Here is a 25,659-nt window from a genome sequence, read left to right on the forward strand (position 1 = left end):
CTGTGTACCTGGACATGCTGTGGAAGATATGGAGGCAGCTCAGACTCTGGCCTGGTCCAAGCCCCATATGTATATACCCACAGAGCCACAACAGATGCTGAAAGCCAGACCCATCTCAGCTTTGGTAGCACTCATCATGTGGATATTCCACCAGAACTGAATTTATTATTATGTATTTATTTTCTATTTAGTTAGAGTCACACTTTCAGCATTCTAAGTTACAAGGCCTAGGGGTTGAATCAGAGCTGCACCTGCCAGCCTTTACCACAGCCACAGTGAAGCCAGCTCTGAACCACATTTTGCAAACTACACTGCAGCTCATGGCCAGTCCAGTCCTTAACCCACTAAATGAGGCCCATGGATCAAACCAAAAACCTCATGGATACTAGTCAGGTTCATCACCATTGAGCCACAAGGGGAGCTCCACCAGCACAGAATTTATAAGGCTGTCAGTGGAGGTATAAAACCAGTGGTTCACACCAATTGGGAGGAGAGATTTCAGCTCTTCCCCCTTAGTCTCAGGGTATATTATGGATGCCTATCTCCTCTTCCCTCAGCTTGTGCTTGATGTTAGATGTGCTAATGCAGTGGGCTCTTACCTATTCCTGAGTTCTCAGTCATGTTGGCATCTTGCATCGTGCCTCCAGAGCACATGACTGGGAGAAAGTGGAGGCTCACAATTGCTCCTGGAGCTGGGTTCTGGCTGGTGATGGAGTCTGTGAGGGAGATGGCAGTGGCTTGTGCAACCCCTCCTAGAGGCCTCAGTGGCAGCCACAAGCTCTCACTTGTCATGGGCCTTGTGGCTCCTAAGACAGTGGGTCACACATCCTCTCGGGGAAATGAGGAACAGATGTTGGCAGGTGTGGGACTCTTGGTCCATGACAGTGAGCCACACAAGGCTCCTGGGAAGGTGGAGGCCAATACTCAGTGCTTTTCTTCTGGGCCCCTTGGAAGAGAAGGCAGTGAGCCAAGCACACTCCCAGGGAGTTGTGGGCAGATGTCATTGCACGGTTGTGGGAAAGTTTAGGGGTGGTGGACCACATCCACTCCCAGGAATGCAAGGGGAGGGGTTGGTGCCTGGTTGTGGGCCCTCTGGGGTAGTGGCAGCCACGGTCCATGCACATGTTCCCAGGAAGGTAGGGACAGGGAGTCCCCAGTGGAGACAATGATCTACACCTTGCCTCTGGAGTTCTGGAGTCTGACATGTCATCAGTGGCAAGCACCCACCCTCTGGAGCTATGCAAGTGGCGCCTTACAGGGAGTTCCCATGGTGGCTCAGTGGGATATGAACCCAACTAGTACCCATGAGGATGAGGGTTCAATCCCTGGCCTTGCTCAGTGTGTTAAGGGCCAGTGTTGCTGTCAGCTGCAGGCTATGACACAGATGTGGTTCAGGCTTGAATTGGTGTTGCTGCATCTGTAGCATAGGCTGGCAACTGTAGCTCCGAATTCATCCCCTGGCCTGGGAATTTCCATATATCACAGGCGCAGCCTTAAAAAAAATGAAAGAGATAAAGGAAGAAGGAAGGAAGGTAGGAAGGAAGGAAGGAAGTCTGAAAAATGATTTAGGAATTTAAAATTCTAATAAAATTAGTAGAATTTGAACAGTCATTGAAAAGGACAAAACAATAAATCTCCAAAAAATAAAATCCAAAACCTTAAACCAGGGGTCATAAAGAAAAATAGGAAGTTTCCAGAGACATAAATATTAACCAAGAAAATAGAAATATGGCAGTTCCCATCTTGGCTCAGCAGAAACAAATCTGACTAGTACCCATGAGGATGCATGTTAGGTCCCTGGCCTCAATCAGTGGGTTAAGGATCCCACGTTGCCGTGAGCTATGGTGTAGGTAAAAGACAAACCTTGGACCTGGTGTTGCGGTGGTTGTAGGCCAGCTACAGGCCAGTAGAGACAGCTTAGATTCTACTTGTAGCCTGGGAACCTCCATATGCCACAGGTGTTGCCCAAAAAAGACGAAAGAAGAAAGGAAGGAAGGGAGGGAGGAAGAAAGAGAGAGAGAGTGAGAGAGAGAGAGAGAGAGAGAGAGAGAGAGAGAGAAGAGAGAGAGAAAGAAGAAAGAAGAAAGAAATAAGGAAGTAAAGGACCTATATGCCGAGAACTATAAAACCTTAATCAAAGAAATCAAAGAAGATGTAAAGAAATGGAAAGATATTCCATGTTCCTGGATTGGAACAATCAATATTGTGAAAATGGCCATCCTACCCAAAGCAATCTACAGAGTCAATGCAATCCCTATCAAATTACCCATGACAGTTTTCACAGAACTAGAACAAACAATCCAAACATTTCTATGGAACCACAAAAGACCCAGAATCGCCGAAGCAATCCTGAGAAACAAAAACCAAGCAGGAGGCAGAACTCTCCCAGACTTCAAGAAATACTACAAAGCCACAGTCATCAAAACAGTGTGGTACTGGTATCAAAACAGACAGACAGACCAATGGAACAGAATAGAGAATCCGGAAATAAACCCTGACACCTAGGGTCAATTAATCTTTGACAAGGGAGGCAAGAACATCAAATGGGAAAAGGAAAGTCTATTCAGCAAGCATTGCTGGGAAACCTGGACAGCTGTATGCAAAGCAATGAAACTAGAACACACCCTCACACCATGCACAAAAATAAACTCAAAATGGCTGAAAGACTTAAATATACGACAGGACACCATCAAACTCCTAGAAGAAAACATAGGCAAAACACTCTCTGACATCAACATAATGAATATTTTCTCAGGGCAGTCTCCCAAAGCAATAAAATTAGAGCAAAAATAAACCCATGGGACCTCATCAAACTGAAAAGCTTTTGCACAGCAAAGGAAACCAAAAAGAAAGCAAAAAGACAACTTTCAGAATGGGAGAAAATGGTTTCAAATGATGCAACAGACAAGGGCTTAATCTCTAGAATATACAAGCAACTTATACAACTCAACAGCAAAAAAACCAATCAATCAATGGAAAAATGGGCAAAAGACCTGAATAGACATTTCTCCAAGGAAGATATACAGATGGCCAACAAACACATGAAAAAATGCTCAACATCGCTGATTATAAGAGAAATGCAAATCAAAACTACCATGAGATACCACCTCACACCAGTCAGAATGGCCATCATTAATAAATCCACAAATAACAAGTGCTGGAGGGGCTGTGGAGAAAAGGGAACCCTCCTGCACGGCTGGTGGGAATGTAAACTGGTACAGCCACTATGGAGAACAGTTTGGAGATACCTTAGAAACCTATACATAGAACTTCCATATGACCCTGCAATCCCACTCTTGGGCATCTATCCGGACAAAGCTCTACTTAAAAGAGACACATTTACCCGCATGTTCATTGCAGCACTATTCACAATAGCCAGGACATGGAAACAATCCAAATGTCCATTGACAGAGGATTGGATTTGGAAGATGTGGTATATATACACGATGGAATACTACTCAGCCATAAAAAAAGAATGACATCATGCCATTTGCAGCAACATGGATAGAACTAGAGACTCTCATACTGAGTGAAATGAGCCAGAAAAACAAAGACAAATACCATATGATATCACTTATAACTGGAATCTAATATCCAGCACAAATGAACATCTCCTCAGAAAAGAAAATCATGGACTTGGAGAAGAGACTTGTGGTTGCCTGATGGGAGGGGGAGGGAGTGGGAGGGATCGGGAGCTTGGGCTTATCAGACACAACCTAGAATAGATTTACAAGGAGATCCCGCTGAATAGCATTGAGAACTATGTCTAGATACTCATGTTGCAACAGAACAAAGGGTGGGGGAAAAACTGTAATTGTAATGTATACATGTAAGGATAACCTGACCCCTTGCTGTACAGTGGGAAAATAAAATTTAAAAAAAAAAAAAGAAAATAGAAAAATGATCAGAATCTTGAGGTGGAATATCTACATCTCTCTAAATTACATGGCACATTCAATGGATTTGCAGAAATAAAAATACATATGACTTTCTCTAATAAAAATGTGTCTACATTGAATGATAAGATACATAATTTAGAAAACAAAGGTGAGGAGGAGGGGTCAACTTCCCCTTGAGAAGGGGAAGGGCTTCAGTCCTTCCAAGTGCACTCACTTTATGCCTTTTCCTCCTCTATTATGTTAGCAAATCCTCAGAGACTGAGAGACTATGGACCAATTTGGCTAATTATATACTTGGTGCCTTGAGGTCTTGAGGTCATTACTCTGCAAATAATCAGAATGTGCTTCTTAGCCCTTCATTTAACCAGCTCCAGTCCAATGAGATCCATATGTGTTTGTCTCATTAGCCATGGTTGTCTGAACCAGGAGGTCCATACCTGGGTCTGCCTTCCTGCCAGTCCTGAGAACAAAGCCTCAGCCTGCAACCAACATCAGGTAGGGGAGGGGCAGGACATGGGCCTTCCACAGTCCTTCTCCAGCAGAGACACAGCACAGTCCAGGGTGAGCCAAGAGCTGTGGGAGACACTGCATGCAGAAGGGGTTGGGAGAAACTTGTTTTCTCATTATGAAGCCAGCAGACAGTTGGGATAGCCAGGCGAGGATAGCAAAACACCAAGATTCACCTCAGACACCTATGAAGTTGAGGTTTTGGGGATTGGTGGGGATCCAAGAAATTTTATTTAAATTTCTGTTTTCCCCTCACAGTGTTCCTCTCTTCCATTGGCATCTTTTCCACCTGTACAGGAAATAGGTGGTTCTGAACTCTCCCTAAGTGCTCCACTTGATCATGAAATGATGATGATGATGATGAAAATGAGGGCAGTAACCAAAATATCACAAGCCTTTACCTAAGGATTTCAAGTGCCAGGTGCTGAGATAAGGTTTATATGTAGCTTGTCTCCTTTCATCTCTTATCACCACTTTACAGCTGAGCTGGGGACCGCTGTGATTTCAAGTGGTTTTATCAGGACCCTGCAGTAGCAAATGGGTAAAGTCAGATTTGAATGCAGACAGAGAATCTCCATTCATAGGCACCAACACAGTCCTCTCTCCTGCTGACATAGGCTGCATTCAGGGAACTGAATTTTGGGGAAATGTTATCCCTCTAGAAGGAAGAATTGACTTGAAAACCTCTCAAGTTGGCATACAAAGGGCCAACTTGGTGATTGAGACCTGGATTTCATCCTAAATTTCTCAAATGTTCATAAGAGGGTTGGGTTTGATAAGAAATCAATATTAGAAAAGTGTTGGAGATTTGGGACATATTTAAGAAGATGTCTCAAGCCATAACCTACAAAAACACAGCAAAAAGCAAACTCTCTTCCCTTTCATCCCAGGCGGAGACCCCTGCTCACTGTGCTCTTCCCTTTAAGGGGTTCATGGAGGACCAGAGTGGAGGGCATGGGCAGCACCTGTCCCATCAACTACAGGAAGGATGGCTGAGCTGAAGGCAGGGATCCTAGAAAGAATCAGCTCATGACAATTCAGAGCAGTTCTCTCTCCTGTTTCTTCTATTGGACTTTGCTTCACTGGCTACTGATGCTCCAATTCAACACCTAGCCCCAGAAACTACACATGCTACAGGTGTGTCCATTAAAAGAAATATATATATATATATATATATATATATATATATATATATATGAAATCCGCCAAGGCCAAATGTTTGTATTTGAGTTATTTTTGAAAAAAAAATTGACCAAAAACCCCACACATTTGAGTGAGCATTTATGTCCATTGAAGATGGATGTCATAGACAAGTAAAGATGAAAAACCCTTAAAGATAATTGGCATATACAGTAGACACATGAAAAGAGGCTCAACATCACTTATTAGAGAAATGCAAATCAAAACTGCAATGAGGGACCACCCACACCGGTCTGTGTGGCCATCATTAACAAGTCTGCCAATAACAAAGGCTGGAAAGGAGGCAGAGAAAAGGGAACCCTCTGACACCGCTGGTGGGAATGTGAATTGGTACAATTGCTATGAAGAAGAGTATAGAGGTACCTCAGAAAACTAAAAATAGAATTGCCATATGAAACAGCAATCCTACTCCTGGGCATATATCTGGATAAAACTATAATTCACTAAGATACATGCACCCCTGTGTTCCTTGCAGCAACCTTCACAATAGCCAAGACATGAAAACAACCAGGATGTCCATCAACAGAGGAATGGATTACGAAGATATGGTACATATATATGATGGAAAACTCCTCAGCCACCAAAAAAAAAAGAACAAAATAATGTCATTTGCAGCAACATGGATGCAACTAGACATTCTCATACTAAGTGAGGTAAGTCAGAAAAAGACAAATACCCTACAATATCACGTAAATGTGGAGTCTAAAATATGGCACAAGTGAGCCTATCTACAAAACAGAAACAGACTCACAGACATAGGGAACAGACTCGTGGTTGTCAAGGTGGAGGGGGAAGGAGTGGGAGGGACTGGGAGTTTGGGGTGAGTAGATGCCAACTATTCTATTCAGAATGGATAAGCGATGAGGTCCTACTGTACAGCACAGGGAACTCTATCTAATCTCCTGGGCTATACCATGATGGAAAGTAATACAGAACATAGTGCATATATACTTATGACTGGGTCACTTGGCTGTACAGCCGAAATTGTCACAACATTGTAAATATACTATAATTTCATTTACAGAGATAATTGCATAAACAAATGCTCTCTGATTATAACCATTTGAGTATAATTTATACTCCTGTGAGTGTGGTTTTAGCTCTTTGGAACTACACTGCAAATCAAGGTAATTTCTTGTACTTTATTTGCAGAAGATACAGTATTTTCAGTGCTTTTTTTGTGTCCTTTAATTAGAAAAATATTTTAAGTCACTGCTCTTTGATGGTGGTTTCCTGCATCCTAGTTCTTCCTCTTTTTTTTTTTTTTTTGAATTGAAAGTAGACCTTTCAGTATTTCTTTTAGAATTGGTTTTGTATTGCTATACTCTTTTAGCTTTTGTTTGTTGGGGAAATTTTTTATGTCCCCGACTATTTTAAATGATATTCTTGCTGGATAGAGTATTCTAGGTTGCATATTTTTTTGGAAAATAGTATGGAGGTACCTTAGAAATCTATACGTAGAACTACCATATGATCCAGCAATCCCACTCTTGGGCATATATCCAGAAAAAACATTCCTTAAAAAAGACACATGCACCCGCATGTTCATTGCAGCTCTATTCACAAGAGCCAAGACATTAAAACAACCCACATATCCATCGATAGATGATTGGATAAGGAAGATGTGGTACATATACACAATGGAATACTATTCAGCCATAAAAAAGAACAAAATAATGCCATTTGCAGCAACATGGATGGAACTAGAGACTCTCATCCTGAGTGAAATCAGTCTGAAAGAGAAAGACCAATACCTTATGATATCCCTCATATCTGGAATCTAATATACAGCACAAAGGAACCTTTCCACAGAAAATAAAATCATGGACTGGAGAATAGACTTATGGTTGCCCAGGGGGAGAGGAGGGAGTGGGAAGGATTGGGAGCTTAGGGTTAAGGGATGCAAACTACTGCTTTCGGAATGGATTAACAATGAGAATCAAAAAAGAAAAAGGTAATCGTCAATAGAAACCAGGCTTTTATGTTCATAAAACTAAGAAAGTGACTTGAATAAATGACAATGAAATTTTCTTCATAAACAAAAATAAGGAAGAAAAATATTTTTAAAAAGAGAAGAATATTTTTATTCTATATTACTCATGCAAAAGATGGGGACAGATATTTTACTGTGTTATGGATTTGTTATCTCAGAATGTCCTTATTTCTCTAATATTCTTTGTCCTCATGCCTCGAATTAACTGCATAAAGAAAAAAGTCTATGTTCTTGTCATCAGTGAAGAAGAGCTAACAATTCAGAGATACTGCTGAAGGCACTGTGGTGTATGGTTTTCAAGCATGAAAAATGTCTTCATGAATTGCTAAATTCCAAAGTATGGATACTTATCTGGGTGCCCCAACATTGTTTGGTTTATTCAACCCTTTCTTCTTTTTCAAAAGGTGCCCCCTCAACATGGAACCACAGAATCATACACATTCCTCAAAATTCTTCCTCCTGAGCCTCTCAGATGATCCATACCTACAGCCCCTTCTCTTTGGGCTCCTCCTGTCCATGTACCTGGTGACCCTGCTTGGGAACCTGCTCATCATCCTGGCTGTCACCTCTGATTCCCACCTCCACACACCCATGTACTACTTCCTTTCCAATCTGTCCTTGGCTGACATCAGCACCACCACTGTCCCCAAGATGCTAGTGAACCTCCAGACACACAGCAAATCCATCACCTATGCAGGCTGCCTAACACAAGTGATGCTTTTTCCTCTTTTTGCCTGTTTGGAGAGTCTACTTCTGACAGTCATGGCCTATGACCGGTTGGTGGCCATCTGTCACCCCCTACACTACCTGGTCATCATGAACCCCCACCTCTGTGGCTTCTTAGTCCTGCTGTCATTTTCCATCAGTCTTTTGGACTCCCAGTTGCACTACCTGATGATGTCACAGCTCACCTTCTGTGCAGATGTGGAAATCCCTCATTTCTTTTGTGAACTTTCTCAGCTCCTCAGTCTTGCCTGTTCTGACATCTCCATCAGTATTATATTAATGTATTTCATTGGCACAATCTTGGCTGGAATTCCATTCTCAGGGATACTTTACTCTTATTCTCAAATTCTTTTCTCCATTCTCAGAATCTCATCATCAGGAGGCAGGTATAAAGTCTTCTCCACCTGTGGCTCCCACCTGTCCATTGTTTGCTTGTTTTTTGTAACAGGCCTTGGTGTGTACCTCAGCTCAGCTGTCTCATCTTCCTCCAGGAAAGGGGCAGTGGTCTCCATGATGTACACTGTGGTCATACCTATGCTGAATCCCTTCATCTACAGCCTAAGAAACAGGGACATAAAGCATGCCCTGTGGAGGATTATCAGCAGAGTAGGCTAATCTGAACACATGAGTGATTTGGGGGGTTCATAAGATTGGAAAAGGCAGGAATTCCCATTATGGCTCAGTGTAAACATACCTGACTAGTACCCACAAGGATGCAGTTTCAATCCCTTGCCCCATTCAGTGGGTTAAAGATCCAGCCTTGCCAGGAGCTCAGGTGTAGGTCACAGACCCACCTAGAATCTAGTGTTACTGTGGCTGTGGCACAGGCCACAATTTGACTCCTATCCTGGGAACTTCCTTATGCTTCACATGAAGCCCTAAAAAGGAAAAAAAGACTGGAAAAGGCAGTAAAATCAAACATATGCAACAAGAAATTCTGAATCTGCAGTCACACACTGTATAAGTACCTATTTGTCCCTCTGCTTTCTGTTTACACAATGTTTTCCTGAGCTCCGGTATCAATCCCTCATCTGAGAACTGAAAACCCATATCAAACCAATGCACTATAGCCAAAAATAAATAAAAAGGCTTAGAGGAGCCCTACTGAATTTTTAAGTTAAACTTCAGAGTAGAACTAAAATATGATTTAAGAATAGCAGTGGAATGGATTGGGAGCTTGGGGTTAGTGGATGCTAACTATTGCTTTTGGAATGGATTATCAATGAGATTCTGCTGTGTGGCACTGAGAACTATGTCTAGTTACTTATGACAGAGCATGATAATGCGAGAAAAAAGAATGTATAAATGTATGTGTCACTTGGTCAACATGCCATACAGTAGAAAAAATTGTGTTGGGTAAAAAATGATTTAAAAAAAGCAAAAAAAAAAAAAAAGAATAACAATGTATTTGACTTCTGTCATCCTCCCGAATTTTCTCCTCCTCTAACTTCTAGAGCCAATAGTCAAATCCTAAGCACTTCACACCTCCCCCTCCCTGATTTTGTCACAAATCTGCCCAGAGTCCTCTAATCCCACTGTTCATTCGATTTTTAAAGACATTGAAAGTGGGGGTGATCTCAGTGTTTAACATTGAGGATATGTCTGCCCTTCTGGGAAGAGGAAGTTTCTTATGAACTGAGGAATACTTTGAGGAACATTCTGAGGCTTGTTCATTGGAACAAAGAGATGTACTGATGACACCAGCTTGTGGAATGTGCTTTACCTTCATGCTTGCCGACAGAACTACATAACTCTCTTGCTTCCACTGTCAAAACTTCCTGGCATACTTTGGGGATAGACCATGATAGAAGATAGCATAAGAAAGGGAATGTATGTATATGTATGACTGGGTCACTGTGCTGTGCAGCAGAAATTGATACAATACTCTAAGTCAACTATACTTCAAAAAACAAAATATGTGAAGAAGGAAACAAAACAGAACAAAACATTCACTGACATATAGCTGTTCAAATTTTCAGCTGAAAGACATATTCTTTCCCAGGTCATTCAGGGACCCCACGTTTTGTCATTTCAGATCTTTTCTTCCTATTTTCCCTGTCTCCAAACTATTAAATTATCTGAACAGTGATGGCTCAGATGATTTGCTTTCCCCACTCTTCAAAACCAGTTCAGAAGTTCTCTGGTTGCTCAGAGGGCTAGGGATCTGATGTTGTCACTGCCATGGCCCAGGGCACTGCTGTGGCATGTATTTGATCCCTGGCCTGAAAACCTTAGCATGCTGTAGGTGCAGCCAAAAAAAGAAAGAAAGAAAGAAAGAAAGAAAGAAAGAAAGAAAGAAAGAAAGAAAGAAAGAAAGAAAGGAAGAAAGAAAGAAGAGAGAGAGAGAGAGAAAGAGAGAGAGAGAGAAAGAAAGAAAGAAAGAAAGAAAGAAAGAAAGAAAGAAAGAAAAAAGAAAACCTTTCATATAGACATTTTCTCTTACAAGAGGGTCCTAAATGGCTTCTCAATATTCAGTTTCTTTCCATTTACACCAGATTAACTTTTTAAGTGGAACCAAAACTTGTATCTCTTTGTTTGAAATCTTCCAATCAGGAGTTGCCACTGTGGTCCAGTGGGTTAAGGATCCAACTGCAGCAAGACGGGTTTTTGTAGAGGTGGGGGTTCAATCCCTGACCTGGCCCAGTGGATCAGGTAGCGTAGGTCACAGCTGTGGCTTGGATTCATTTCCTGGCCCAGTTACTTACATATGCTATGGATACATCCAAACAAACACACAAAATTTTTCCAATTGTTTTCTGAAACTCATAGAGTAAACTTGCCCAGGTCAGTAAGACCGTTCATTATCTAGTCCCTCCTATCCCTTTCCAACTCCTTCACAAGTCCAAGGACTAGTACCATCATCATCACCCCCCCAGGAATTCATAAGTGCACATGTTAGGTCTCACCTGCTGAATCAGAACTGCTATAGCTAGAACCCAAATACTTGCGTTTTAGGAAGTGTTATCAGGTGATTCCACCACACAATAAACTTGAGAACCCACTTGCCTAGATATACGGGTTTTCTTGGAGTTCTTCAAACAGACCATGTTCTTTCCTGCCCCCAGACAAGCACACTTATTTCTCTCTGTCTGGAATTTTCTTCCCTTTAACAACTCAACTTTTTACTTCAACATCAGCCCTTAAAGATGCTTTCCTTGGCCTCCCATCTAAATTCTCCTGGTGTTCTCTCCATCAGGTCAGTCCTCTCTTCCTCTTTTAATATTACTGCTTTCTGAGTGATCTCACACATGTTTAGTATTATGGAGATAATCTTTGCACAAGCTGCCTCAGCTATTCTTTTCCAGGTTAAATGGATGCATAAGGAAAATAAGTTTTGCTCCTCTTCCAGTCTGGTCTTGTGTGAGATGTGATAGTATTGACTTAAAAAGGCCAGAAAATAGGCAATGTCATTTCCAAAACAATGTTTGGTAGAAATCTGTTATGAAATCTAGAAAGTTATTGATTGTACAAAAGAAAAACTGCATCATAGTCCAAGAGGTATGAATACTTTATCCAAAACCCCAGCAGTTGGAGTAAAGACTATTGCAACAAGGGAAAGATATTGAATTCATCTCCACTGAATCAAATGGTGAGATGATTTTTTATTTTTTTACATCTGCATAAACGTTCTGGGGCATAGGGAAGTGCCCCAGGCTAGGGGTGAATTAGAAGCTGCAGCTGCAGCCTCTGCCAGAACTTGCGGCAACACCAGGTCCTTAACCCACTGAGGGAGGGCAAGGATGGAACCTGTATCCTCACTGAGGATAACATCAAGTCCTTAACCTGATGAACCACAATGGAAGCTCCAAAAATGAGAGGATTTTTAAAGCTGAGGCTAGCTAATGGAAAAGCACTGGGAGATATTAGGGGAGGGAGGTTGGTTGGTATAATTAGTCTGTCTGTGACTGCTAATTGCTGCCTATTGAATTTAGGCTCATACTATCCACAGAAGCTAGGAGATAGATGTATCACTTGATGATTATATTTCAAAGGGATAACTTTAAGAAAATCATTTCTGGTTTGTAAAAAGGACAAAAGGCTCTGAGAAGATTTATTCACATTTAAATTGAGCAAAAAAAGAATTTGAAAGTTTTCTAACATGGAGTTTCCTTGAGCTACAATGGGTTAATGATCCAGCACTGTCACTGTTGTGGCTCAGGTCACTGTTGTGGTGTGGGTTCGACCCCATGCTACAGGCATGGCAGAAAAGGAAAAAAAAATCCTCACATCAGTGCTCTAAGAAAAGAGAGGTCAGGAGCAGAAATCAGGTAGTAATGTGTTTAAAGTTTAATCACATTTAGGGGAATGTAAAGGCAGTCTTTTTCAATATATATCCCAAACTTCCACTGCTGTTCCAACTTTGTAAGTCCTGTGTTTTTGGATATGGGCTGCTCAGCCAACCTCCACACTGAAGCATAAGTTTTAATTTATGTTTACAAGTAACTTGAGTTCTAGACTCAAATGGCAGCATTAACCGTGAGAGGCAAGGCAACAAGTCCAGAATGGCAACTGGGTTCCAGGATCCACAGGGATCTGTGGTGGTGACAGCAGGTCATAGATGAGGTGACCTCCAGAGCATTGGTAATACTACTCAGCCATAAAAAATTACAAATATGGCCATGTGCAGCATCATAGATGCAACTAGGGATTCTCATATTAAGTGTGGTAAGTCAGAAAGAGAAAGATAAATACCGTGTATGCCTTATATGTGGAATCTAAAATATGGCACAAATGAACCTCTCTATAAAACAGAAATAGATTCACAGAGGTTGAGAACAGACTTGTGGTTGCAAAGGGGGAGGGGGATGGAGTGGGAGGGACTGGGAGTTTGGGGTTGCTAGATGCAAACTTTTAAATTTAGAATGGGTAAGCAGTGAAGTCCTACTGTATAGCACAGGGAACTCTAACCAATCTGTTGTGATGGAAGATGATGGAAGATAACATGAGGAAAATAATGTATTGATATAAGAGACTGGGTCACTTTACCATACAGCACATATTGACATAACATTGTAAATCAACTATAATAATTTTTTCACAAAGTAAAAATAACACAAAAATGTGAAAGCAGCTCTCAGTTAGTGGAATCTCTCTATGGATCTGAAAAAAAAGGACATTAGTTTATTTGGTTGCTTTAGATAATCAAAAATATCAAGAACAGATCAGCAGAAGTCAGAATTGGCTGCCACAATGATTTTTTTCCCCAGTTTGCAGGCCCAAGCCTGGTTTCATACTCAAAGCCTCAAAATTAAAGGAATTAAAGTGGAGGCAGGTTCCCCTTTAGGAAGCCCATTTTTGTTGTTCCTCAAAATGGTAACATCTCTTGAGAACAATCCTTGGTGATAAGTTGATTCCAATAGATGCCAGCCCTGGAGTAGGCTTGGACTCTTCTTTACCATGATAAATATCTATGTATTTATATTTGCCTTTCCTGCCTGCAGTGCCTGGGCAAACACCACCATCCAAAAACTAGGCACAACATCCAATTTCTTTATGGTGAAGAAAATATGAAAATAAACATTTATCAAGACATCCAGGAATTCCCAGGTGGCTCAGCTGGTTAAGGATCTAGAGTTGTCACTTCTGTGGCTCGGGACACTCCTGTGGTACAGATTCCATCACTGGCCTGGGAAATTCTGCACGTCATGGGCATGGCCAAAAAAAAAAACAAACAAAAAAAATACGTCCACTAGTCCGAACATATTCTTCATTACCTGAAGTTGGCCAGCACCCATACCTAGAGACTGGCAATTCTATGATTCCATTCCCACTCTCCCGATTTGTAATCCAACAATATCTCCTGGCACCAGACTTGAAATTTTGTTCCCTTTCAGTCAGGTTTCATCACCATCTGGACTCTTGTGTTTCCACTTCAATATATTCACCTTTAACATTAGGCAACTGGACCCAAAGACTTATTAGCACCTGATCAGTTCTAATATTCTGGGCTTGCCACTTTCCTATCTCCAGTGATACATTTTCATAGCTTATCTGCAAATGGTAGAAAGTTCAACCTCACTAATAACCAAATAAATAACTCACCCCTCAGTGTATTTTCTATTTGGACATATGATATGATCTGTTAAACTCTGAGATCTAGAATTTAAGCTCTATGAGGGTAAAGATTCTTGTCTTTTTTCCCCCCTTCACTGCTATGTTGCAGATACTTACAACAGCCTGGCACACCAATGGTGCTCAGTAAGGACTGTCAAATAAACACATTTGGTAAGAACTAACAAGTGTTAGTGTTGGTAAAAGGTGGTGTTTCTTTTTTTTTTTTTTTTTGATAGCTGCACCTGCACCATATAGAAGATCTTGGGCTAAGGGTCGAATCAGAGCTGCAGCTGAGGCCTATGCCAACTCAGGATCCATATCCTCAGCTTGTGGCAAAGACAGATCCTTAAACCAGTGGGCAAGGCTAGGGATTGAACTCACATCCTAATGGTGATTGGTCAGATTCTTAACTCACTGAGCCACAACAGGTACTCCAATGCATTATTTCAGAATTCTCATTCAACAATGATGAGTCTGTACTTGAAGTGGCTGGTATCAACACGCAGGACTGGAAATGCAAATCGAGGGGCCATAATGGATAAATAAAAGGAGGGGGTGTGGAGAGTAGAATTAAGGATAATCAAGCAATCATCATAAGAGGTTAAGACAACGTCCTCCCAAGGCCGAATTCCGACCAGTGCCACTAATGGAGTATCAGTGAGAAACAAAATTCAATGTGATTAAGAGGCACAATTTCTTGAGCCGACTTCTGTTACCATTGTCAGCTCAAAACCCCTGGACCAGTGTTCCCATCACCGAACGCAGGGTATTCTCCCAAGAAGATTTTGTAGAGCCCTCTTGATGTCCCTGTTCCGCAGGCTGTAGATGAAGGGGTTCAGCATTGGGGTGACCACAGTGTACATCACCAAAGCAACTATACCTCTCCAGGAAGATGACTCAGAGATGAGATACACACCAAGACCTGTCCCATAGAACAAAGAAACCATGGACAGGTGAGACGCACAGGTAGAAAATGCCTTGTATTTCCCATGAGCTGATGAGATTCTCAGGATTGAGGAGACAATTCAGGTATAGGAGCAAAGGATCCCTGAGAAGGGAACAATGCCAAGAAAGCCAGTCACCAGCTATATCAGGATGTAATTGACAAGTGTGTCTGAGCAGGCAAGCATGAGGGCCTGAGAGAGTTCACAGTGAAAGTGTGGAATTACCCAGTTGTAACAGAAGGACAGCTGCAACATCAGCAGACTCTGGATCAGGGAGTATGACAAACTGATGACCCATGACACAAGAACCAGTAGACCACAGAGATGGGGGGTTCATGATGATGGTGTGGTGCAGGGGGTGACAGATGGCCACAAACCTGTCATAGGCCATCACAGTGATAAGAAAAGTATCCATACCTCCAAAAACCATGAAAAAATACACCTGTGTGATGCAGCCCGCATAGCTGATGGCTTTTCTCTGTGTCTGGATGTTCACCAGCATCTTTGGGATGGTGGTGGAAGTGAAACAGATGTCAGCCAAGGACAGGTTGGAGAGGAAGAAGTACATGGGGATGTGGAGATGGGAATCCAAGCTGATGGCCAGGATAATGAGCAGGTTCCCAAACACGGTGACCACAAATATGGACAGAAAGAGCCCAAATAAGATGGGTTGCTGCTCTGAGTCTTGAGACAGTCCCAGGAGTAAAAATTCTAAAACACTTGTTTGATTTCCTGGTTCCATATTGCTGATGCCTCAGCTGGATGGCTTAGGAAGGGAAAGAACATGAAATCACCACTGAACAGAATCTAGAGTCTCTCTACTTCTTTAATTAGAGTGGGATGGAGTGGGAGTTTGGGGTTAGTGGATGCAAACTATTAAATTTAGAATGGATATGCAATGAGGACTCACTGTATGGCAGAGGGAACTATGTCCAATCTCTTGGGATAAAACCTGATGGAAGATAACAGGAGAAAAAGAATGTATATTTATTGACTACAGCACTTTGCTGTCCAGGAAAAATTGGCACAACTTCATAAATCAACTATACTTTAATATAAAATAAAATAAATTTTTTCAGAGTATAGTTTTCACTTAGAAGGTTGTATTAGTTATATCCTGAAACTAATATAAACAAAATCAGTTATACATATACCTATATCCCTTCTTATTCAGATTCTTTTCCCATATAGGTTATTACATGGGATTGAGTAGATTTCCCTGTGCTATACTCTAGGTCCTTGATATCAATCTATTTGTAGATCTTATGGTATATGTCAATTCCAACCCTCTCTACTTTAATTTCTTGAAGAGACGGTTTGGGTATAAAAGCCTTAACATGACAAAATTTAAGAACCCTACATTCTGTTATTTGTGATATACAGGATTTTATAATGATGTTTCAACCACTGTACCTTGTCCTCCAGGATACTCATCCATCCTCTTTGTCTCTGGCTTAGAATCAAGTCCCCCAATGCTCTTCATGGGAGTATAAATTGGTACAAGCACTACTAAGGAAAAAATTGTGTAAATACCTAAAAAAACTAAATATAGAACCACGGTATGGCCCAACAACCCCCCTCCTGGGCACATATCCAGACAAAACATTCATTGAAGAAAATACATTCACCTGTATGTTCATTGCAGCTCTCTATATGCAATAGCCAAGACTCTGAAATACACATGTCCTCCAGTGTTCATGGAAACACTATATACAATAGCTGAGACATGGAAACAACCTAATTGTCCATTGACAGAGGAGTGGATAAAGATGTTGTACATATACACAACAGAATGTTACTCAGCCATTGAAAGGAAAGAAATAACGGCATTTGCAGCAACATGGATGGACCTAGAAATTATCACGCTAGGTGAAGTCAGTCAGACAGTGAGACACCAACATCAAATGCTATCACTTACATGTGAAATCTAAAAAAAGGCCACAGTGAACTTCTTTGCAGAACAGATGCTGACTCACAGTTTGGAAACCACGATTTGAAAAAATCATGGTTTCCAAAGGAGACAGCTTGGCGGGTGGGGAAGTGGGCTGGGAGTTTGGGATGGAAATTCTATAAAATTGGGTTGTGATGATTGTTGTACACCTATAAATGTAATAAAATTCATTGAGTAATTTCAAAAATAAATAAAATATACAAATGAAGAGGAAGAATGAGAGGAGTGATAGAATGATTTCTTTGGGTCCCTATGGACTTCAAAAATTCTTCTGAACATAGCAAATTTTTTCTTGTCATTCCTTTTATGATGGTAAATGACAGTAATACAAACTGCTGCCAAGGACAGTACACAAAAGTAAATTTAAATTAATTCAACCTGACAAAGAAGCACTTATCCTCATAGTTGAAGACTGCTTAAAATTAAGAACTACATTATAGAATAACACATAGACACCTAACACATATTGACACATTCTGATGATGATGATATAACCATGTGCCACAACTGAAAGTCATTCATAAATTTAAAATTGCTTCCCAAGGCCTTTGTGGCTCAGAGAGTTAAGGTCTGATACTGTTACTGCTGTGGCTTGGGTTTGAGAACTGGCCCAGGAATTTCCTCACACTGCAAGTTTAGCCAAAATAAATTAATTAATGCAGTAAAAGTGTTTCCAAAGGGCAGGGAGTTATAATATAAGATGTGTTGCTATAGGTGAACTTACAACCCATAAAGAAAAAGAGGTTATTTCCCTAAATGATAAGGAAAATCCAACTCAAAGTAACAGGCAGTGGCACACCAAGCCCTGAAAAAGCAGTCAGATTGACAGAAGTTATCAATAAGGTAAGCACGCCTGGTCTCATCATCACCAGCATTTAATTCACTCTAGAGTCTGGAGTCTTAGGAGCCACAAATCTAAAATCTTTAGGAATTTTTTTCTTCTTTTTATGACCACACCTGCAGCATATGGAACTTCCCAGGATTGGGGTCCAATCAGAGCTACAGCTGCCAGTCTACACCACATCTCATAGCAACACCAGATCCTTAACCCAATGAGTGAGGCCAGGAATTGGAGCCACATCCTCATGGATTCTAGTTGGGTTTGTTATCACTGAGCCAGGATGGGCATTCCTCTAGGAAATGTTTATGAGATGCTCTTAGCCACTACTCATAGCCCTGTCCCTGGAGTTAACTTACTGCTCACAAAAGCCTCCTCCATGTGCCTGAATACAAACCTCTCTTTCTGAAAGTGCTTACTATGCCCAAATGGATCACCCTTGTGATAGCAGGAAAGAAAACCTGGTTGCACTGGTGGATGGAAGGATGGATGGTGAGAGATTTCTAGAAAGAAAGTTGGTATGAAATCCAAATAAATCCAAGGTGACAATATTCTTCCTGGTCTAGGGTTAGTGAGCTGGAATTACAGGGAGCGACAAGGAACATTTATCCTTTCAGGGACTTCCAGGGCTGAAGTGTCAAAGGAGCTAATTAAATAAATGTTCCTAGTGTTACTGTATTCCTAAACAGCTTTGCCCTTGAGAAAGAAATAACCATAATAAAAATGGAAACTGTGTTTGACAATTCTATTCCCAGATGGGAAAATTGGGGACAGTCATGATTATTTGCACTTGGGAGTTCTCCTCTCAAGTATGAGGAGAAAAGCAAAAAAAAAAAAAAAAATTAATTAATTAAAAATAAAAAAGAAACAATGATGGGGATAAAAGACTTATATGCAAAGAACTATAAAACATTACTCAAAGAAACTGAAGAGGATATAAAGACACAGTGTCAGATTTCCACTGTCCAAAAAAAAAAAAAAGAAGAAGAAGAAGAAGTGGATGTAAAGAAATGGAAAGATATTCCATGCTCCTGGGTTGGAAAAATTAATATTGTAAAAATGGCCTTACTACCTAAAGCAATATAAAGATTCAAAGCAATACCTATCAAATTACCCAGGACATTTCTCACAGACTAGAACAAACTATCCAAAAATTTATATGGAACCGCAAAAGACCCAGAATCGCCAAAGCAATCCTGAGAAAGATAAACCAAGCATGAAGCATAACTCTCCCAGACCTCAAACAATATTACAAAGCCACAAGCATCAAGACAGTGTAGTACTGGTACCAAAACAGACAGACAGACCAATGGAACAGAATAGAGAATGCAGAAATAAACCCTGACACCTATGGTCAATTAATCTTTGACAAAGGAGGCAAGAACATAAAATGGGGAAAAGACAGTCTTTTCAGTAAGTCTTGCTGAGAAACCTGGACAGCTGCATGCAAAGCAATGAAACTAGAACACACCCTCACACCATGCACAAAAATAAACTCAAAATGGCTGAAAGACTCAAATATACGACAGGACACCATCAAACACCCAGAAGAAAACATAGGAAAAACATCTCTGACATCAAATCATGAATATTTTCTCAGGGCAGTCTCCCAAAGCAATAGAAATAAGAGAAATATAAACCATGGGACCTCACAAACTGAAAAGCTTCTGCACAGCAAAGGAAACCAAAAGAAAACAAAAAGACAACTTACAGAATGGGAGAAAATAGTTTCAAGTGAGGCAACTGACAAGGGCTTAATCTCTAGAATATATAAGCATCTTCTACAACTCAATAGCTAAAAAGCCAACAACCCAATGGAAAATGGGCAAAAGACCTGAAGAGACACTTTTCTTAGGAAGATGTACAGATGGCCAACAAGCACATGAAAAAATGCTCAAATCCCTGATTATTAGAAAAATGCAAATCAAAACTACCATGAGATACCACCTCACACCAGTCAGAATGGCCATCATTCATAAGTTCCCCAATAACAAATGCTGGAGGGGCTGTGGAGAAAAGGGAACCTTCCTGCACTGTTGGTGGGTATGTAAGCTGGTACAACCACTATGGAGAACAGTATGGAGCTATCTTAGAAAACTATACATAGAACTACCATATGACCCAGAAATCCCACTCTTGGACATATATCTGGACAAAACTCTACTTTAAAAAGACACATGCACCCACATGTTCATTGCAGCACTATTCGCAATAGCCACGACATGGAAATAACCCAAATGTCCATTAACAGACAATTGGATTTGGAAGATGTGGTTTATATACACAATGGAATACTACTCAGCCATAAAAAAGAATGAAATAATGCCATTTGCAGCAACATGGATGGAACTAGAAACTCTCACCCTGAGTGAAGTAAGTCAGAAAGAGAAAGACAGATACCATATGACATCACTCCTATCTGGAATCTAATATGCAGCACACATGAAGCTTCCCACAGAAAGGAAAATCATGGACTTGGAGAATAGATTTGTGGTTGCCCAAGGGGAGGGGGAGGGAGTGGGGTGGATTGGGATGGGGGTTAGTGAATGCAAACTATTGCTTTTGGAATGGATTAACAATAAGATCCTGCTGTATAGCACTGAGAACTTGTCTAGATACTTACAATGCAGCATGACAATGGGAGAAAAAATTTATGTGCACATGTATGTGTAGCTGGGTTCCCATGCTTTAGAGTGGGAGAAAAATATGTTGGGGGAAATAACAATAAAAAATAAATTTTAGAAAAAGACTGCTTAAAATTAGGAAATATATTGTAGATTCATATACTGATAACTCACACAAATAGATACATTCTGAAAATGTTACACACCCATTTACCAGATTTTAAAGTGATTTGTAAATTTTAAAGTGTCAAAAATAAATTAGTAAATGAAATAAAAGTGCTTCCAACAGTCAAGGGGGTTGTAATACAATATGTGTGGTTGAAGGGCCATTAATCACATCTAAAGAATGAGAAGCTATTTCCCTAAATGACAAGGAAAATCTAGCTCTAATGAACAGGCAGTATCACACCGAGCCCTGAAAGGGCAATCAGATTACCATGGAAGTTACCAGTAAGAAAAGAGTGTTTAGTCTCCTCATCAACATCATTTAATGCATCTAGAGTCTGGAGTCCAATTTGGAGCCACAAACCTAAAATATTTATCAATTATTTACTAGATGTTCTTAACCAGCACTCATGTCCCTGTCCCTGGAGTTACTGTACTACACATAAAAGCCTCCACAATGTGCACGTATACACACTCCTCTTTCTGACAGCACTTAGCCCAAATGGATCACCCATGTGATAACAGGGACAAAAACCTGGTTGCACTGATGGATGGAAGGATGAATGGGGAAGAGAGCTCCAGTAAGAAAGTTGATATGAGATCCAAATACACGTGGCATCATCAAGATGACAATATTCTTCTTGGTCTTGGGTCAATGTTATGGGAACACAGGGACAGACAAGGAACATTCATTCTTTCAATGACATCCAGAGTTGAATTTTCAAAGCACCTAATTAAGTAGATGTTCCTAGTGTGACTCTACTTCTAAACAGCTTTGCCCTTGAGAAAGAAAGAATCATAATAAAAATGGAAATTGTGTTTGACAATTCTATTCCCAGATGGGAAATTTGGGACAGTCATGCTTTTTTTTTACATTATGAGGTCCCCTCTCCTTAGGCTTGATGTCATGCATGACTCAGGAGTCTCTATGAAAAATATTCCATTGGAATCTGAACTATTTGTTCTTTGCCAGTTGACATCCTTCAATAACAATTATATAGGTCTGCCTAAGTCCCTGACAGCACCCTAAATTAAACAATTACTCTTTCAGATATGAATATCTGAATATATTTTTCATCATATATAAATATATTACTCATAATTATATGAATAATACATAACACCGTTGCTTCTCTGTTACTCATCCTAAAATACAGACAATAACTCTTAGGTCAGGGTTACTACTGAATGAACTAATAATAATAAAGAGTGTGGTACTCACTGTTAAGAAAACTTATCAACAAAATTAATAGCAGTGAATACCACACTCTTTATTATTATTAATTGATTTAACTGTAACCAAGACCTACAGATTATTATCTCTCTTTTAGGGATGAATAACAGAGTAGAGAAGAAGATCAATTTGCTGCAATCATATGTCAAAAATATCAGAGTTTGGATTGTACCAGATGCCTGACTTCAGAATAGATATACATGTTTGTGGAACTGGGTCACCATGCTGTGCCCCCCCCAAAAAAATATATATGTATATAAATGATAAAAAACAAAATAAAATAAAATTGTGATATGGGAATTTGAAAATAAAATGGTGCCTTAGGAGTTCCTGCTGTGGTACAGTGGGTGAAGGATTTGACTGCAGTGTCTTGGGTTGCAGAGGCCTGGGTTCCATACATGAATTTAATCCCGAGCTGGGGGCAGGTGGTTCAAATATCTGGCAATACCACAGCTGAAGCTTGGATTACTCTCTGATCCAAGAATTTCCATATATATGCCACAGATGTGGCCATGTAATAAAATTAAAATAAAATAATAATATAAAATAATGCATCTATAAGATATCCGGGGGAACACAAGCATAGAATTAGAACAAGTTGGTTTTCACATGGTAAAAGGAGATCTCTTCATATCACTACATGAAGTAAATCATAGGTGAAAAGTGTCCAAGACAGCAAAGCGGGAAACCCTGAGCTCACTTTCACACACAGGAACACTGGGTCCCTGGGTCAGAGAGCCATGGAAGGGAAGGGCTAGAGCTGCTTGGGGTCTTAAATCTGTAAGGTCCTTCTATCATCCATTGGTAACAGCTCTCCAGTGAGTTTTTCAGGGTGTGCAAAGCAGGCAACTCTAAATGGCTTCAAATGTGATTGTTTGAGCTATTTTTAAAATCTGGATGCCTGAAAGTTGAGTTTGGTGCTGACAGGCTTTTGCACTGAAGAGTGATAACCCACAAGGAAGCTATAAACATCCTTGGGGGCAAGACACAGAGGCCATCATTGGCTCATTCATGTAACAAGAGCAAAACATTTCCAAGGGAAGTGAAATCTAACATTCTCTATCTTTACTTCATATACTTTCTGGTTTCGGGGAGGCTAGGGCCTCAGTGCAAGAGCAGTGAGAAATCCAGGAAAATTTCATTTCCCCACAAAGCCGTAGAAAAAAGCTGTCCTATTGAACTTTTGTTTTTTGATAATGAAAATGTTTTATATCTTCATTGTCCAAATATGTTCCTGGGCACATGGGTTAGTGAGTGCTTGAAATGTGGTGAATAGTCATGGGTAGCTGGTGATTACCATCTTGGACTGCACAGAGATAGACTATGAGACAGCTCCAGAGATGTTGGGCAGCTGAGTAAGATGAGGATATTTGTTCTGGGCATATATCCAGACAAAACTTTAATTCAAAAAGTACATGCACCCCTATGTTCCTTGCAGCACTATTCTCCATAGCCAAGGCATAGAAACAACCTAAATTTCCGCTGACAGATTATGAAAATGTGGTACATATATGCAATGGAATATTATTCTGCCATAAAAGGACAAAATAACACCATTTACAGCAACAGGATATAGCTAGAGATTCTAAGTGAAGTATGTCTGAAAGAGACAAACAGTCACTATCTTGACTCCATTCTCCATCAGGTGGTTTTACTTGCTCTTAGAGTCAATGAAAGTGAGGTCATATAACAAACACACTTTCATGCCTTTCAAACACACTTTCATGCCTTTTATGTTTTTGAGGCTTGTCCATATCGTTGTACATAGCTCTAATTTGTTCTTTTTGTATTGGTGTGGAATTTTCTGCATTCTGCATAATTTATGCCATATGCCATAGTTTGTTTACCCATTCTACCACTGAGGGGCATTTGAATTATTTCCAGTTTGGTGCTGTCATGAAAAGCATTGCTATAAACATTTTTAGACCTGCTTTGTGGATGTAAGCACCATTTCTGCTAGGTATATACCTGAGAGTTGGAGAGCTCTGCTGTAGGAGTATATTTGCACTTAGTAGAAGTGCCAAAGTAATTGCATGGAGTTATACTTCTTGTATAACTATACAAGTATACTAATAGTTTCTGAAAGTTCCCATTGTTCCAAGTCTCCGCAAGTTCTTGGTATTTTCAGACATTTGAGTGTTTGCCATTATGGTGGATGAATTGATGATTATCTTGATATAGCTAATGACAATTCTCAGAGACCAAGTATAAACCCATCTGCAGAGGTAAGAGGGCATAAATGTCACTAAAGGTATTTCATGGAAGTGGTTGCTTGTGGGCATGTAAACTCAAAAGAAACCCAAGTGATGGTCTTTCAGAACAAGAGGGACAAGTCACATGCTCAAAGGAGTCAAATATTTGGTATTTCTGTCTACCAGGGTATTGACCCTTGGTTATCATAATAACATCCCAGTCTCAGCATCCATGGTTCTTCACAGGGGGAAGAAAGACCTGATGACAAATTTCCTCAGAGCCCCCTTCATGTCCCTGTTCCTCAGGCTCTAGGTTCAGTATGGGGATGACCATGGTGTACACCACTGAGGTCACTGTCCCCTTTGAGGAGGAGGAGGAGAAGGCAGAACTGAGGTACATGCCTAACCCTGTCCCGTAGAATAAGGAAATGACCACTAGGTGAGACCCAAGATGGAAAATGTTTTGTACTTCCCCTCCACTGAGCACACATTCAATATGGAGGAAATAATCTTAGTAAGAGTAAAGAATCCCAGTTACTGGAATAATAACCATCAGGCCCGTCACAGAATACAGCACAATGTAATTGCTGAGAGCATCAGAACAGGTGGACTCGGGCACCTCAGCCAGTTCACAGAAGAAGTGGGGTGTGTGTGTAGAATGAGAGATGCAGCACCATCAGACTCTGGAAGAGGGGGACGATGACACTGGCAATCCAAGAGACTAGAGCCAGCATGTTACAGAAGTGTGGGTTCATCATGATTGTTTAGTGCAGGGGTGACAGATAGCCATAAATTTGTCATAGGCCATCATGACCAGGAGGAGGTTGTCCAAACACACAAAAACTGAGAAAAAATAGATCTGGGTAATGCAGTCAGCATAGGTTAGGTGATGGCTTTGCTCACTGTCTGGATGTTCATCAGCACTTGGGAACCATGGTGGTGTTGAGACAAATATCAGAAAAGACAGGTGTGAGAGGAAGAAGCCCATGGGGGTGTGGAGGTGGAAGTTGAAGGTAAAGCCAGAATGATGAGCAGGTTCCCACACACCAAGACCAGGTACAAGGAGAAGAACAGCCCAAAGAGGAGTGGCTGGAGTTCTGGTCCTCTGAGAGGCCCAGAGGAGGAATTCCAAGACACCTGTTTGGTTCGTACATCCATGGAGCTGATAATTCTGCCGTGTAACTGACAAAGCGATGGATGGAATGGAGTCCACAAATGTAAAATATTTTTACCATATTAGTGACACCCCTCCCCCCATAAAAACAGAAAAAATGTAAACTTTGGCTAACAATTTAGTTTTCATTCAGTAGAAGCAATTACAAATGTCATTAT

General features: G+C 40.6%; 1 protein-coding gene across 1 annotated transcript; it reads left to right on the forward strand.

Moving 5' to 3' along the window:
• Positions 1 to 8,184: 8,184 nt before the first annotated feature.
• Positions 8,185 to 24,746, forward strand: LOC110258305 (putative gustatory receptor clone PTE01; the record flags this gene model as incomplete). Its single annotated transcript, XM_021081468.1, has 3 exons — positions 8,185 to 8,931; positions 21,392 to 21,482; positions 24,634 to 24,746. Coding segments are annotated over 3 exons (951 nt in total), but the record flags the coding sequence as incomplete, so codon positions are not given.
• Positions 24,747 to 25,659: the final 913 nt, after the last annotated feature.

Source organism: Sus scrofa, unplaced genomic scaffold (assembly GCF_000003025.6).
Source record: "Sus scrofa isolate TJ Tabasco breed Duroc unplaced genomic scaffold, Sscrofa11.1 Contig1869, whole genome shotgun sequence".
Classification (NCBI taxonomy): domain Eukaryota; kingdom Metazoa; phylum Chordata; class Mammalia; order Artiodactyla; family Suidae; genus Sus; species Sus scrofa.